This window comes from Falco biarmicus, chromosome W (genome assembly GCF_023638135.1).
Source record: "Falco biarmicus isolate bFalBia1 chromosome W, bFalBia1.pri, whole genome shotgun sequence".
NCBI lineage: Eukaryota > Metazoa > Chordata > Aves > Falconiformes > Falconidae > Falco > Falco biarmicus.
Window position 1 is genome coordinate 9536719 of NC_079310.1, and position 18392 is coordinate 9555110.

Here is an 18392-nt window from a genome sequence, read left to right on the forward strand (position 1 = left end):
AATGGCAAAAGAAAAAGGGGGAAAATATGGAGATCGTTTTAGAGTGGTTGCTTTTGCCATTGCAACCCAGACATTGTATTTTAAGTCGCCCTGAAGCAGTAGCGGCCTTGGTGAGAAAAGGAAGAGACAGGATTGTTGAAATTGATGGGACTGAACCGGTAGATATCAGTATTCCAGTCCGTGGTGATGGTTATGAGTGGCTCCTGAGACATTCAGCAGCCATACAGGAAGCCTTGATGGGCTATACAGGTGTTGTACACAACAACCGGCCAAAAGGAACTCTCTGGAAGATGTTAGAACATTACAAGTGGACTGTGAGACCTTTATGTTCAAAAAGACCAGTTGATGGGCCAACGGTGTTCACAGATGCAGGACGAAAGATGAAGAAGGCTGCGTGTGTTTGGCAATCCGATAATCAGTGGCAGAAACAAGTGATCACCGGTGAACCACGGGACAACCTTCAAACCTTAGAACTGAAAGCAGTGTGTTGGGCATTGGGAAGCCGGAACGACACACCTGTAAACATAGTATCAAACTCATCGTACGTAGTTGGTGTAGTACAGAGCACTGAAGATGCCTTGTTGAGAGAGACAAAGAACCAACATCTTGGTGAAATGTTTATACAACTGCGTAGTACTCTTTGACAGAGAAAACATGAATTTTGTGTTATGCATATTAGAAGTCATCAGTGGAACATTGGATTGGGTGAAGGTAAAGCTAGAGCTGATGAAGCAGTCAGCTGTCTGGCAATAACTCCTCCAACAAATAAGTTTGAAGAAGCTCGTAACAGCCACGAGATGTTTCATCAGAATGCAAAGTCTTTACATCGACAGTATCAAATACCCATAGCAGATGCAAAGGGTATTGTCCGCTCCTGTCCTCAATGTAGTCATCATGGACCTGGTTTAGGGGTGGGCACTAACCCAGAAGGTCTGAAGGCACTTCAGGTTTGGCAAATGGATGTAACACATGTACCTGACTTTGGGAAGCTTAAGTATGTGCATGTCACAATTGACACCTATTCTCATTTTATATGGGCCACTGCACAAACCGGTGAAAAGGCATTACATGTGGAGAGATGCTTAATGTCTTGTTTTGCTGTCATGGGAGTACCTGTAGAAATAAAGACAGACAATGGTCCAGCGTATCGTAGTCAACGAGTTGCTAGGTTTATGGCAACTGGGGGAATTAAACACGTTAAAGGGATTCCTCACTCCCCAACGGGGCAAGCAGTTGTTGAAAGGGCAAACCGTACCCTGAAGGATTTGCTTCAGAGACAGAAAGTATGGCAGGACATAGATGTAACTAAACGGTTGACTAAGGTGTTGTTTACCTTAAACTCTCTCTCCCTTACGGAGGATAGAGAGGGACCACCTGTTGTTATACATCACCAAACAGCACGAGGGAACCAAACAACTACAGTTCCCGGTTTGAATGTTCTGTATAAAAATATGGCTTCAGGCGTATGGGAAGGACCTAATCCGGTGTTCTTTATCGGTAGAGGTTATTTTTGTATCTCCACAGATAAAGGACCTATATGGGTCCCTAGCAAGTTTGTGTGACCTGTATGTCAAGATCAGAAGACGGAAGAGAAGACTCAGAGCGAGCAGACAGAATAAACTGTCTATGTTGTAAGGGATGTAACCCGTGGGTATTGTGCCAATGTATGCTGTGTGGGGTAAAACGGTTCTGTAAGCCAAAGCTTAAATGTAAATGGTGTAAAGAGTGTATGTGTTTGATTAGTAACCGGGCATGAAGCAAGAGAAAACATATGACTAGTGTAATACCATGCTGATTGGAGACAGCATACATCATCAGAATCTGTGAAAGCACAAATTTGTGGGGTGGAATGTGAAAAAAAAAATTAAAAAAAAGGTGGAAATTGTAGGACTAAACATGTTTAAGTGGTGACTTGGTTTACGGTCTTGATGAATTTTTTACCAAAAGTAAAAAGTATTTTTGACATCTTGCCTAGGACAAACATATGGGTGACATGGGCAAATATCACGGGAGTAACAGACTTTTGTTTAAGTCTGCAACAGGCAGACAACCCCTTTAGAGCTTGTTTAATTGGTATTCCCCTGCAAGAGAATGTAACAAAATTTGATGGTTTTTGGAATGTTAAAACAGTGGATCTGACTTCCAATCAGAATGGTACATGTATGAGTCCAAATGGGCAATATGTTTGGCCTTCTATGCGTAATGCAGCGTGGCAGAAGGCGGTTATTGAGAATTTAAATCAGCCACATCATTTACCTTGGTAGGAGTTAGATCTATTGGCTAGCGTTGTACCTGTTGAATGTGTTAATGTTACTGCAACTGGTATGGCAGACTGTACCCACATGTCATCACCACTTCAACCCGTGAATGGCACTGGAGTAATTTGGTTTGGTGACCCGTGGCAGTTATGGCTAACACATCAAGGTGAATGGGGGTTTTATACAGGGTTTCAAAATCTAACCGGTTCACCTATTTGGGGTGAATTGAAAACCGGGGGTTTCCATATAGATGTATCAGGGGGTTATCAGTGTCCACCGGGAGTCTTTTTGATATGTGGGGACAGAGCGTGGCCAGGGATTCCTTTGTATCCTGTCGGTGGACCATGTTATTTAGGGCGTTTGACTTTGTTTGCTCCACATATGAAAGACTTATTGAAAATGGCTCAACAATCTCATAGATCACGGAGGGCACCGCGCACCTTTGATGAGACATGTAATGACCGAGTCGATCTGCAGTCTGTAACAGCAAATGTCCTAGCCTCCATATTTATGCCGGGGGCAATGGCTGCATTAAATGCTAAGAATATACGAAGGTTAGCGGGCTGGGGAGAGAAACAATTTAATCTTACATCGCAGATTTTAAGTTCGTTATTGCTTGATGTAGATAGTGTTAGGCATGCTACGTTACAAACTAGAGCTGCAATAGATTTTTTGCTATTAGCACATGGACACGGTTGTGAGGATTTTGAAGGGTTGCGTTGTATGAACCTTTCCGATCATTCCATATTGATGCACAAGAAGTTGTCACAACTGCAGGGAGACATGAAGCATATTCTTGCTGAGGATAATCCCTTTGATGAATGGTTGAGAGGATTGGGGATAACAGGTTGGTTAAAGACGTTATTGATGGAAGGAATACGCTTTTTTATAATCGTTGTTGTAATGTTTTTAGTTTTTAGCTGTTTATTTTCTTGTTTGAAGAAAGGTTTAACATCTATTGTGAAACGGACATGGGTTGTCCAAAAAGAAAAAGGGGGATATGTAGAGGGATTTTTAAAGGACCAAGGACATATGTTACCATTGTCTGGGTTGGACAACCCAGGCCTGTTAGTTGAAGCTGCAGAGCAGCTTTAAATTGTCCTGGGAACAAGCAGGGTGAGAAAGAAAACAAGCTATGCACAAACAAGAAGCCAGGTGCAGAGCAAGTCCTGGGAACCTTGGAATCAACACACTCTCATCGGCACACTCTGGTCAGGTGCCTGCAGCATGCTCACCAATCACCGACACGGACGCCCACCCGCGTGACCAGAAACATTTATCCAATCACCTGTGTGAGCGGTCGGTTTAAGTTATAAATATGACCTGTTTGTTTAATAAAGTGAGCATGGCATGTAGCCATATTGGTGTGATTGTCGTGACTTGGCCGACTCTCCACGGGGGACCCTCTTCATGTTGTACATTTTCTACACACACACACATGGACACAAGCACAGGCACACCAGGCACTGAATAGGCTATTTAATATTTAATCTGCATGCAGCTGTTTAGATATTTGTTTGATCTGTCTCTGGATTTTTCATTTAAAATCTGTGGTTAACAGCAGCCAACCTGATCTGCATGTGTGTATGTCTGATTTTTTCACTGCTATGCCTCCTGTGTCCTACATCTTAATCACATCCAGGCACCCACCCCATTACATTACCAGACGGGAAGTGATGGACATCCCTTGACTCTCTTCATGACCCCCTGCTAATCCTGTTTCACACACAGGCTCCCTGCTGTATGAAACACAAAAGCTGCCACCATTGTTCTTTACTTCCAGTCGATATTCTGACAGACTTGATCTAGCAAATTAGTATTCTGTGGTAGAAGCATGACAAAAGACCCTTTTGACACACTTCGAATCGATACAAAGGCCAACAGAGAACCATTTCACCGTAGTTCTGTTATTTTTCCCCTTTTGATGACCCTTCTTTTTTTTTTAGGTTGTATGACCTTGCCAGATTTAAAAATATAATGTTAGAAAAGTCATCCTTGCACAGGAGGAGAAAAATATAAACATGCAGAAATGTCAGAATACCAATGTAAAATTAAAATGCAGTTGGATCAGAGGAGTAAAGATTTTCTTGTGTGAATTTGTTCTTCACACTGCTGAAATCTCTACACGCTTCAAATGTCAGAGTATAGAAGTAAATAGACTGTTCTGGCCACGAATGCTGTGTTACATCTGAATGTTATTATTCTTTCTTTTTTAAAAAATGAAAAAAATCTTCTCAGAGGATTACAAATTTATATCTTAGTCATATTTCTTGGTATGAAGGATCTTGCAATAGTGTCCCATATTTTCACATTTACTTAATTTTCAAGTGCTTATGCTGTGAAATATGACTGAATTTATGCTGATATTAATCATACTATGCAAAGAAAAAATACTCTTCAGCATGTGCTATATAAAAAAAAATCTATAAAAAGCAACTTAATTTGCATCTGAAAGTTTATCTACAGACATTACACCTGTTCAAAATCATGATTTATTCATACAGAAACCACAGACTTCACTGACTTGCATCTTTAAGCAATATTATGTACGTATTTCTCTACATCTGCAAGAATTACTCGTTTAGTCACTGTCATTTTAATTAGGTTTACACCTTTACCAATTTAATCCTTTTTAGGTTGGCCAAATCTATGTAACAGATTTACATTTATCTCATAATAGATACTTAAATGCAACTATATCCAGGTACACATAGATGCTATAGCTTTGCCTTATGATCATTTTAAGGGTGTAATTATATCATAATAAGGCATAATTCTTTTAATTTACATGCTTTCACATTTTTCTTAAAGAATGATCCATCCTCTTAAATGAAAAACAAGCACTCAGATATATTTTCTTTCTCATACTATCAAAGTAAAAAATAACTACTCAAAGCCACTTTCTAAATCTAATCTTCAAATTATAAGTTTTCAAGCTGAAAAAAAACTTAAGTCAATAAAAATGAGACATTACCAGCTTTAGAAAGGACTTTACTTCAACTCACAAAGAAACATTTTCCAAAACTACAGGTGCACAAATTACTCTAGTATTTGCTGTACAGTATGTACATTTGACCTCTGCCGCACTTCAGCATTTTTCAACACATAAACATTGTTCTCTCAAATAGAGCTACTATATAGACACAAGAGATAAAGCATATTGTGTTAGAAATTCAGGCCACTTCAGACAACTTGAGAACAGAGGCAAAATTACACAAGCTATTCCAATTCCTCTAGCAGTTTTATCTAGCCCAAGATTACCAGGCTCAATCCCCTCCTCCAAAGCCCCCAAAGCATAGGGTGACATACTCATCTACCAGAAATCAGTGGCCCACAAAAGAACTTTTACCATTTACACCAATTCTGATCCACACTGTGAGAACATTTTATTTGGAAATATATCATATTTCACTGAGACAGAACATTCTGTCCTGAGATAAATATAACATAAATTTGCATGAAGCAAGAACTACCCTTAATCTTATCATAGTATCCATATTCACATGATCTTTATGAAGTCCATACATCAGTCTTTATGAAGTCACTGAATCAGTTCCTCATCTGGTACAAATCCACATGGAGGAAGCACTGAACTGTGGCACACAATGGGTGTCTATGGGGATGACGGAATTCAGTCAGTTTTCTAATTGACAGTGGATCCAGTGTACTTCACTAGAGCATGCAGATAAAAGCTTCAGGCTGGCCAGATGAAAGTAGGAAGATGCATGGTCAGAGTTGCACTTAAAAAAGATAAAATGTTTAGTACCTTCTGCCCATCACTAGCTGTGAGATTTAGGTAGGATGAAAGGATGAAATAGAATGACATAGAGTAAGGAAAGGGAAGGCAACGGTGAAGAGAAATCACCATTTCTTCCCAGTATTCTCAAGGATTCTTGGCTGTATTTTCATAGTTCATGCTCCAGTTGCCTCCTTGCCATTATCTAACTGTATCAGACCACAGTTTGGACACTGGTAGCATGTAAGACTATGTTTCTGACATTATTGCTCTGCCTTATAATAAAATGAGAAAAACTCTCCTTGTGCATTCTAGAGAAACTTTTGAGATCTACTAGGAAATGTCAGGAGTCAACATACAATATTTCTCCTTAAATTGAATGAAAACCATACCATCAGACTAGCTGAATTTGTTCTGATCAGTACTGCCCCCATGCCAAGCTGCAGACCCACAGGATGCTGGGGGTCAATTCCAGTGGCTCCAGCCCACCTTCCAACACTGAACTGCCAGAGGTGACAACATCTGAGGGGGACCATCAAAGAAAATGCTTTGTCTGGACAAGGCTGGGGAAGAATATTCAAGACCAAAGATGAATTGAAAAAAGTAGGGACTTTTCAGGCAAACTTCTTTGTTTGCTTTTCGTCAAATTGAACGTTTTTTTAAAGGATGACTTTATTAAATGTTTAACACCTTTCTTTCATGATATCTTCCTCTCAATTGCTGGTAAATCCAGTCTGCATCATCCTCTCCCTCCGACAAAATGAAAATAAATATGCAACAGGCTTCACATTCCTTATACCTTCAAGAGTAATAAGAGAGACAGAAATCTAATTGTCAAAACAGCATTGTCAAAACCAGAAGGTAAAATAAATAAATAAATAGCCTCAAGACTCATATCAGGAGAAACCCACCCCCCACCCCTCCACAGACACCCATTCCTTGCAGGTCAACTTTAAAACTTCAGGCTGATATCTATACTGATTGTACCTATATTCACTTATTAATCTCCTCACATATTACAGATTGCACAAGTGACTTGTGATGCTGAATTGCTATAGCTGTTTGTACAATTCCCATGTAATTAATTGTTTGTGCCTTTGCTTTACCCAATTTGGAGAGAATGCACTTTCAAAGTAGCTGTCAAAGTGTGACTCATCTGGCAAGTCAGTAATTACTTTTTCATAAAGTAATATGCCAGAACACACAAAATTAATGAGATTTGTAGAAGGTACTGGGACATATGAACATAGATTCCTACCTACCACTTTTCATAGTTCAAATAATCATAAACTCCCACCCCCCTTTAAAGTATAGAATCAAATGCATAAATTCACCCCTTAAGTGCAAAAGGAAAAATAGAGTTTTCAGAATATATTTTTTTAAAAAGGCTTTCAAGGAAATATTGGAGTAAAAACCCTACACTTTTAAGCACACATTTTGAAGTGTATAATATTAAAATAATTTCCTAAACCTTGCTTTCCTTTAGTTTTATGGTTCCCTCTGTATTAGAAGCATAGCTTCTCATTGCTGTTATTGAGGCAAATATTGGATTAATTTGGACCAAGATGACATCAAGAGAACACAGGATTCATGGCTTTAGTCCTTATCCTTCAGCTAAAGCGTTCATAGTTTCCATTTATAACAGCTTCTTAGCTACAGCCATAGACCACAAAGCACTACAGCATGTATTACTAGGAAGCTACACAGCCTTTCTTCCAAAGGGGAATAACCAATATATGAGTGTTTTCTTCACATCTGTGCCTTTAAATGCAACCTTGGGATAGAGGTGGTAACCCATTCTGATAATTGGTTTTAGAAATAAATAGAAAATAAAAGACATATGTTTGGTCTCAAGCAAAAATAAATAGTTTCAGTCTATCTTGCCCCAATAAACAAATTGCATTTTGCCTCAGTGGACTGGCAATGGCAGGAAAGTGGACCTGCTCAGTTACACTCTTGTTGTGACATGTAATATGCATCACAGGGGGAAGTGTTAATGGGGATTTAAGGGAACATGACAACCCCATTAGCTTCCCTGATAAATCTGGCCTAGAGTAAATGGCAGTCCTTGCTATGGAGATTTTACTGCTGGACAGAACAGCAAAATAAAAGGGAAAGAGAAAGTTGTGAATAGGGCCAACATTGGTGAAGGTTATGCTAAATCAGAGATTCTGATTGTAAAGAGGTTGGAAGCTCAATGGAAATTAACAGCTCTTAATTCTTTTGCTTCCCATTAAAACTGATCAGACTTCAACAATGCAATGGTTTTGGTCCAAAACTTCTCATCGGTTATCTGGACATGATTTTGCTTGCTGGAAATTATTCTAATTTAGTATCACTTGAGATGCTGAATATTCTTAAACATGCAACAGTGAAAGCCTGCAGATTTTAACCAAGGGTACTTTCCAAAGACAGTAATTTTTTTTCCATTCATCTCCACTGAGTTAAATCTCTTCAAACATGGTTGTAATTGTTTTTAGAATTATACAGCTTTTATTTCCAAAAAGACACCCTTTAGTGGCTATAGGCAGCATGTCTGTTCATGTATCTACACAGATACTTCTGATCTTTAAATCTCTGACTATCACTTGCTTATATTGCTTCTTTTATTCTTCAATAGCTACAGCCAAACTTGGCAGCTGTTAGAGCTGTTAGAGCAAGATGTCAGATGTTGAAATATATATTCTTACTGCAGTGGCATCATGGCCAGTAGCTAGCCCTTTGTATGGATTCACTGCCAGCAACATAGCTGTGTTCAATGCTGACTGCTTGCGGGTATAGAACTGCCTGTAGGGTTATATCAAAGTCATACTGTTATGTAGCTGTCTATGTTGCTTTCACTCCTTTAGATGGCAGCATTCTCTGGCGCTGATTTAGCTGCATGATATTTTATCACATCCATTTTTATACCCTCTTCAATGTATCTCTTTGAATTAGTCTTGCATTATTCCATTCCCTACTTCTGGAGAAAACGTTATTAAACCCAGAAGGATATAAATAAAACCAGGGAGAACAAAATAGAAAGACTCATTTTAAAAAATGAATATATGTTCTTCTAATTTTTAGCCATTGTCTTCACACAGACCCCAGCTCTTTTGTTCAAATACTGTCTACCTTGATGTATAATTAAGCAGCCAATCTTGCTTGCTTTAGTCATGCAAAAATGATATATTCATCCAGATTGCTGAACTAAGGCACATAGTCTAGTCCTCATTTTTTAAGCTTCTCAGAGCAAACCAGGTTTTTTAATAATTATAAGTTGCAGCAGGGGAGGTTTAGATTGGATATTAGGAAAAAATTCTTCACCAAAAGGGTTATCAAGCATTGGAACAGGCTGCCCAGGGAAGTGGTTGAGTCACACTCTCTGGAGGTTCTTAAAAGACATGTAGACATGGTGCTTAGGGACATGGTTTAGTGGTGGACTGCAGGAGCGGTCTGGAAACTAGGACCATGCGTGGCAATCAGTTAGCTGAGGGGAATGTACTCGAGCTTGTCTAGACAACAATTAACATGATGAGGCATGTTTACAGAGCACAGGGGAGTGGGAGACGGATGGCGCCAAGGATGGCGCCAAGGAAAGGTAACACCTTGCTGTTAATTGCTGGTAGTTAACCACCAATCAGGGATTGCCTAGTATGCAATGCTTAGCTTCAAGAACCAATCTGTTTAAAACGCGCAGCTTCTGAAAGTGTATAAAACCTCGTGCTTCTGTACAATAAATTGACATTTGCTTGCATCAAGCTGTGTCCCGTCTCTTCATTCGCCGCAGTGGACTTGGCAGTGTTAGGTTAATGGTTAGACTTGATGATCTCAGAGGGTCTTTTCCAACCTAAATGATTCTATGAAGTGTCATGAATACCCCCAGGAGCATATTAATAATTGACAATAATCTTCACAGAAACTAATAGATGGCATTGAAAGTTTAACTAAAATCCACTTTATCTGGCACAGAACCTAAAAAAATATCATATTATTTTCCTTCAGAATCTTTCAGAAAGGATACAAATACTATTATGTCCAGAGTTTGTCTGAATTCTGTTTTGAAACAGTTTGCTTTTGAAATGTCTTTATGCCTGTGATCTATTTGCTGACTGGAGACACTATCAAAATTTTGGGCAAAGATGCAGAAGAGCAGCCACACAGTGCAGGTTGCTACACCTGGGGCACTTGAAGAATATTTGGGATGGAAGGTAACACTCCTAAAGAGAAAAAAAAATGGTTGGAGATGTATTACTTTGTCCAAAGATTATTTTCATTGTTGCCATGCTTGTGAGACATGCATGCACATAGACATAAGGTAGTCTTATGAGTAGGCCCTAAAATAAATATTTACAGGCTGATGTTGTGCTTATGTATCTGATGCCAGAATTTGTTCCCTACCAGGACAAAAATTTTGGGGGATAAAAGGTGGCACTACTTTCCTCCCTTTAAAAAAAAACTTTTAAAATCTATTTTTAGAAAATATAAACAGGAAATCCAGCTAATCCTGTAGACCATACACAGACAGAACATGATATGTAGATGAGGGTCCTGGACTGGATAAGAAAAACATGTCTGTTCATCCCAATCCTGAATTTTCTCTTTGGAAAATTATGCCTTCATGGCAATCAACGCTTGAGAAAGGAATGCAGAAGAGAAACCATGGTGTGAAAAATTAAGAATAATGGGAGTTGAGTTTCTGAGCTTGTTAATGTTCTTCAGTTGGGTCCTCTGGTAACATTTTCTCTTCTTAAAATTATTTTCTTTGAAAACATTGCCTGCCTACTAAGTGGTTCTCAGTACTGTGGCTGTTGGTAAAATCAGTGTTATAAATTGAGACCACAATAGATCATAATCCAATTAAAATTTTTATTAATTATAGCAAGTAGAATATGAGCAAAAACAGCGCTGGACGACAGGGGAGTCTGCGCTCCGCCAACTGCCGTCCTGAGCAGTTCAAACAGTCCCTTTTTATACTTTTTTTCTTTTACTTTCGTGTTCATGAAGTAGTGGAGGTGTTGGCCCTTCATTCATATGCACAAGCGGCATCCTGGACACCTGGCGGTGATCTTATCTTTCACAAGCGGCATCCTGGACACCTGGCGGTGATCTTATCTTTTGTTGCCTAATCTTTACATTGGGCTTAACATAAATCTTAATAAACAATACCCTAGTCCATAGTTTCTTACATCAGGATTGCTTCTTACAACATAGGAACTGTATTTGTGAATGCAGATTAGAAATCCAAAACCTGACGCACAACTTGTAGATACAATTTCTGTAGGTAAACTCTTTCTTCAAGTTAAGTTTTGAAATTATAGCTCTGAAAATGAAATCTTGCTGAAGAGACTTGATCACCACTTGCTCCATTAGGAAAGATGTTTTCAAAAACTGAATAGGGAAAGTACTGCCAGCAAAGCTCTGTACATTAGCATGTATCTGTCATCTGAATACATCAGGCAGATGGAGAGCTTCAGGCCTGGATTCTATTGCCTCTTACTATTTCCATATCTCTTAAAGTCCAGAAACTACAAGGGGAAAATGAAGGTTCAACTAAATATTAAATTTATTATTGTATTTCTAAAATCTTCATTTTTATGCGCAGACAAATTACTAGGAAATATCACAATAGGAAAGATACATCAATAATAAGAAATACTTCAAAATTTGCTTCTGTTTTGGTCAAACTGAGTAGACAGAACAGCATTTTTATTACCCATGATATGGAGAAATAATGTGAAATGGGGATAATGGACATGGATTGTGATTGTATGTGTCTGCTTAAGGAATGTGGGTATGGTGACTAGTCATGGGTGCGGTGACAACTACAGTTTTGAGGAGACGCCTGCCCCTCTTCCTCTAACAAAGGGGAGACGGGGAGACGCCTGCCCCTCTTCCTCTAACAAAGGGGAGACGCCTGCCCTTCTTCCTCTAACAAAGGGGCTATTTAAAAGAGAATAAGAAAAGATGAGAGACATTCAAATGCTATCTAGAGGGAGGGAGTGCTAAGTCTCCTTGCTGGAAAAGATTGGGTGGTCACAATCACCTGAAAAAGATCGGATGGTCACAAGAACATGAATCACCTACAAACCTGCAAGACCACCACATTCCAGGAAACGGACTGATAAGCTAATTAACATACAAAGCAGGGTTTAGGTAACGAATATGTATAGGCGTTAATTGAATATTCATTTGTTCATTGTATAAATGTGAGATGGTTCGTCACTTCGGGTATGCATGCTTGTGGAGGAGCGATCCCCCGTGCATCTGCACGCAATAAACATACCTACTTTATAACTTTCGAGTTATAGAGTCTAATTCCGCACGTCACCCAGACATTTTCCCCATGTCAATAATTTGGACCAATGTAAACTTTTGATACAGACAGTTGCATTATATTCTCGCGCACTATAATAAATTCAGACATACGTTGCATGAAACTTGGCATATGAACTCTACAGTGTATCACAAAATTAATACTTACTATTTTTTATTCAATATTTATATGCATATTTGGTTCTGTTTGAACTATCAGTATTCCTCCTGTAGGCAATTTCACTCAGTCTAAATTTGGCCTTTTGTTCCTTTGATCTTTTAGTGGCCTGTGTTTGTGTATCCCTATGATGAACTTGCTTTATGCATCTCATTTATAGGAGCAACAGAGGAAAGCAAATGCCCAACAAACAAATTTGCTAATAGCATACTCATTTAACATGTACATTAATTTTAAAACTGCTGAAATCAACTAATTTAAAAAATAGAATGCAAAATGTGGCAGTGAACTATTCTATTCTCTTCTAGAAGCAAAAATAGCATGGACATTTTTATATTTCATCTCAAAATGCTACCATAGGGATCAGACCTAGATTTAAACTTTTATCTCCAGAGATGAGGGATCTCCACATTAATTTACTGTTGATCAAACGTGGTTTTACATATATCAAGAGGGAGCATCTCATTAAGTTGAACTTCGGTTGCTTATCTTTTGTTCTTCACTACAGCAGGGCAATGACATGATCCCTCTCCTTTCTCTTCTTCTCCCCCAAAACAGGAAAAGAAAAGAAAGAAGCTTTGATTCTCTCTGGTACAAATTTTCCTAATATTCAATAATCACTCCCTGTCTCCTTCCCTGTGGGAGATGTCTGGTAGCATCTGTGCCAGCATATGTTAGACATCTCTGAGTGGGTCACTACCTCATTTTGTCACCGACTCCTCTATACCTAGAGAGACAGCAACATCCCTCCACAACACAGTGCTCCACAAGACACAGCACTGTCATGTCTCTCTCAATAAACTTGGTTCAGTACACTTTAATCTGCTCTCTGTACACTTTAACCCACTAACTGTGGTTAACCCACTCTTAACTGAACCCTTTTGACAGTGGGGGTTAATATTAGTGAAAGAAGCATTATCATATGTATTGCTTTAAAACAAGGAAGTCCTCCAATGCTAATTTCAGAGCTGTACCTGATAAGAAAGGAAGAAAAAATAGGTCCTTATAGGTCACTTGATATGCTTTAAATGCTTTGTAAAAAACACATGTAATTTGCAAATAGGTGATATTTCAAATCTCACTTGTGATTAATTTCTGTGGCAATGGATCTTTTTAATGGCTGTGATAAATTCTGCTTTTTCTTTTCTTAATTCAATAAAATTTGACTGAAACATTAGCTCTTGGAAGTTATTTGAGTTGCTTTTCTTTTTCAGTTTGTGGTGCAATGATGTATTGTAGGACTGTTTTCAGCAGAGGTGCCATTTCTGAAGTGTGTACCCAGGTTTTTCCAAGCCAATTACTCTTACATCTGCTCTTTAGTTCAGGCCTACCTCTAGTTATTTTGTAACCATGGCTGATCCTCAGAAAGTTTCTAAGATAATTTTCCAGAAAAGAATATAAAAATAAGACACACACTCTTTTTTTAAAGCCTCAAAATAGTCAACCTGTTATTAGAATTGCTCTCATTATTTCTGGTATTTAACTGAGGAAGGATAGGAAAACCTAAAATATGGTGCCTGATGATATGGTGTGACAGAATATTGTCTTTTTTGCCACTGCTTGCCCTTTCAAAGGACTAAAAACTGCTACATGATGAACCTGTTAAAATTTCATTAAAGTCAGATTAATTTTGTGTGCACTTAAGTCATAGTTAGGAAGAGGTTATTTACCGTCAGTTTCATGAGAACAAAATTAAATAACCGTGTCATCTTCCAGGTTTAGATCCTGATTCAAAGTACATTGAAACAAATAGGTGTACCTTGATCCTCTTTTTTTAAGGTAGCACTAGACTAACAAAGTTTTTCTTTCCATACTGGTCAGGAAAAATGTCAAATAACTGAATATGGGATTCAACAGTCCAGATTTATCACCCTTAGTATTGAAAATACTTTCTTCAGGCTGACTGACTTAGAACTATAACATTATCTAAAATCGTAGTTTCTAGACTTTGAAAGATGATTCCCTAATTAGAAAAATGAAACCAAATATATCTCCTCCCATCCTTCTGAAACCACACCATATGTTGCTAAAGCTACATCCACTTCATACATCATCAGTGCCTCTCCACAAGAGCTAGTTCTTCACTGCCATTTGAACAAACTATCTGGCAGATAAAGAAATGCTGATCTAGAGAACTCAGCTCTTTTCTATATGATGATGCAGTATAAAATGCCTAGGACATTTTTTAAGAGTTATAAAAACTCCTCTGATGCACTTAGAGACATGATAACGATCAAAAAGATTTTCAAGTGCAATATGTTCACCCTATTGGGTTTAAACATAATCAAATCATTACTATAATAAAGGGCATTGTAATACTTTCTTCCTCTCTGATATCTCCAGATTACTAAATCTGTATTTGGACACTAGTCGATTTCATGCATTACTTTTTAACAGAAATATTCCTAAAAGATGTCAAAAGGTAGAATGGAAAGATTGTGCTCTGGTACTATGGTATGACTCCAGATTTACAGCAGGATAATTAAGAACAGAATATGGCCCAAAGTGTTTTAAATATATAATCCTTGTTAGGATTCAGACATTGAAGAACAGCTGAGCTCGTGGGTGCCAGGCTACTGCTGAGTTTAGAAACCTGTAACAATAGGGGTTAATGCTGGAAAACCTGATAGACCTGTAAATATAGTAGCATGAACAGCACTGCTGTAATTGCAGTTTTCTTTTTTTCCTGTTATATAGAAATTAACTAATATCCAAGAAGAAGCAGAATAAGACATTTTCAATAATTTGTACTGTTCTTTGACAGGGATATGACTTTTTTGACTCAAGTCAATTGTCTGATTCAAAATTATTACTGGACTATTTCTAAAGTGTGCATTAAAATTTTTCTGAGAAGATATCGTCAAGCAAAGGATATTTCATAGTGTTTGAAGGAGCATGTTTGAATAATCATGCAGAATTTCTTTTTGCTACTGAGTACCTTAATAAAGAATCAATACTGCAGTAGGCCTCAAGGGAGTGAATTTCCACACAATCTTTTGATTGGTTCAGCTGACACTGAGAATATCATGTAAAGATGTGCAGAAGCATTTCAGATGGCTTGTCCTCTTACTGATTAGATCTAGGGAGATATTTGCTTACAGAATAGATGGGCAACATGCTTTGTCATCCCTTTCCAATTTAATTTGCAATTTTGTTACAGTGTAAGATGTGACTGACAAGTTATTAGCTTTGCATTTGGAGGGTAAAGTAGGAGCTAAAATAAAATAAAAAATTAGAGAAGAAGAAGAATGAAATGCCAGAGAATATCATCCTCATCTTCACAATTGTAGAGTACTGTAGTGGCAATCATATTTGATGGGAAGAGGTTTTGAGTAAAGACATGTCCTGATGGTTGTCATAAACAGATTTGAATTGCCATTTATTTACAAGATCTTGTTTATGTCTGTGCTCTGCACTTGCATAAGTCCATACAAATTCCTCAATGGGAGTACTTGAGGATTCATTATTGAAAATTATTTTACATAATTTTAGCCATACCTTGCCTGCTCTGCCTTGCGAGCCCTAAATTGAATTTTGTCCACACATTGGAGATTACATTCTTATGAGACTGAGGTGTGTATTCTCTAAAGGACGAATCAGAGTGTAGACAGGGAGATGTCAGAATCTGAAATAAAATAGAGTTTTTATTCTATTACTCTTTAAACCATCCTTCTTTTTCCAAGATTAAACATATAATATAGGAGAACGTAGGTTGCAACAGGGAGATGTGGAGAGATGATATAGTAAAGAAGGTATGTTTTGATGTAGTTGCTTTAGTGTGATAGAAATACAGGATACGGCTCATTTCTCTGATTCCACAGGACACTATGGTGAACATAGTGAGCTAGGGCAAATGCTGATCTGATTGAAAACTGATTCCACCCAAAAAGAACTAAATGCATATTGGACTAAATCTGAAGAATTTAGTTGTGAACAATATTTCCCCAATAGGGAGATGAGATGGATAACCTGATAGAACTTTTCTATGTTGAACTGCAGAATTCTGCAAATTCTCATGTGGGTGTAGATAAGCCCTGTGTGCACCTAAAAATTTATTCAGACCCTTTATTGAATTTTCCATTAGCAGCAGATCATATAATTTACCAAATTTATCTAATAGTTTTCTTTTTCCTTCTCTTTAGAAAACTAGTTAGATTGAGCAATTCATTTTTGTCAAATCTTTCAGTGCTCTCTTAAATACAAGTTTCTGTGTATGAAGGAGAAAATATTATTACTGATCTCCATGTAAATACTTTCTGTTAATGATAGTGGTATTGCTATTGTTGGTCATGAGTATGTTTTCACGTATTTCAGGACCAGTTTCTATCTGGCCCTTACAAACTATAACCTCTTCAACTTAAGAATAAATTACCTCATAAAAATATATTTTAGGTTTAGATGTCAAAGAAAAGGATTACTGTTATGAGTGCTTCCTTTCAGGATACTGTGGTTGTAGATTTCTACACAATGTGTATGTAATGCACTCTGTTTTCAAGATGGTGCTTTAAAAGCATATTGTGTAATAATATGCTTAATAATAACACTTAAGCAATTGCAAATAGTAGAGAAGTAGAAAATTGAGAGCATTCTTGTTCCTCACAGTTGTGGTTTTTTTATGGAATATTCCACCAACTGAAAAAATATATTAAGAATACGTTGAGTACTCATTATATCTGCAAACAAATAAGATTTTTCTTTTAATCTCTAAAGATTTTCTTTGAAAGTTTCCATACTTATATCATCTACTCCAGAACATTACGGTTTAGAATTGTATTTCTCACCCATCTTCCACCCAGCAGAAGGATTTTGTCTCTTGTTATTTGCACTCATTAAGAGGCAGGAAGTGATCACTCGCTCTGTGTGATGGCATTACAACAAACACAACCCTTACAAAACATCACTTCAGAATTGGGGGCTGGGACGGAAACATTAAATTTAAAAGACAAATGGGATTTGTTAATTTAACACGTAATTTTAAAAAATAAGCTGACATAAACTAAAATATATGTCTTTATATCATATTAGTAATAATATTGGACCAATGCATGATATGACATTTTTATCATTATAAAGAATATAGACTTCAAATGATCCTTATGGGACATTGTAGATTCCTTAAAAGCAAACAAACAAACAAAATCCAGCACATCCATTCCCATTTTCTTTAACTCTGTAGAAGCAGTAATCTTGCTATTTTAGTCTGTGTCAATGACATTTACAGAAGACAAAAATCATTCCCCATATTATGGAGTACTCTTTAAGCGCAATGACCTTTTTTTCCAGAACACTTCAAAGGAGGTAGGTACCAAACAAGAACCAAAATTTGAATGCACACATTCTAATGTGTTGAAATAATGAGTTATTTTATTCTGCATTTTTTACATTAAACAGAATAAAATGCCACAACCACAGGCAATCTTGCATTGGTGAGACTATTCCCAGAATGAAGATCTCAGGACCAGACTTATGAGTAGGTTTCTGAGTATATTACTTACATCACTTATTTGCACAAAAGAAATGCCCCTTCTAGAACTGGGTGTCTGTGTACAGGGCATCCAAGTATTTGCCATTGAAATAGTTACACAGTAGGTGATTACAGAAGAAAAGTAAAATGTAAAGAGAATATGAGGGTAACAGTATTTAAACACATGGTACCAAATATTATCACAGGGAGTTGTCTTCCCACTGAAATCAGTAGGAAGGCTGATTTGAATTTAGATAGAGTTAGATTGTGTCTTAAACGCACAGTACCATGAGTCAAATGGTTGATGAGGGCTGGGCTGAAAGCAGTTCAATGTGGCTCGGTAGGAGTGGCTGTCAAAGAATAGGTAAAGCAAAAGCAGCATACGTAAGCAAAGCAATGCAAGGAATTCATTCACTACTTCCCATGGGCAGGCAGGTGTTCAGCCATCCCCAGGAAAGCAGT

General features: G+C 37.7%; 2 protein-coding genes across 2 annotated transcripts in view; one reads left to right on the forward strand and one right to left on the reverse strand.

The window, feature by feature from the left end:
* Window positions 1-3546, forward strand: part of LOC130141948 (uncharacterized) — a 94727-nt gene extending 91181 nt beyond the window's left edge. The window contains exon 2 of the mRNA XM_056323251.1: window positions 1525-3546. Within this exon, the coding sequence (XP_056179226.1) occupies window positions 2325-3353 (1029 nt within the window). The 5' untranslated portion in view covers window positions 1525-2324 and the 3' untranslated portion in view covers window positions 3354-3546. The remainder of the gene's footprint in view (window positions 1-1524) is intronic.
* Window positions 1-18392, reverse strand: part of LOC130141895 (endogenous retrovirus group K member 8 Gag polyprotein-like) — a 118218-nt gene that overhangs the window by 78283 nt on the left and 21543 nt on the right. The window lies entirely within an intron of this gene.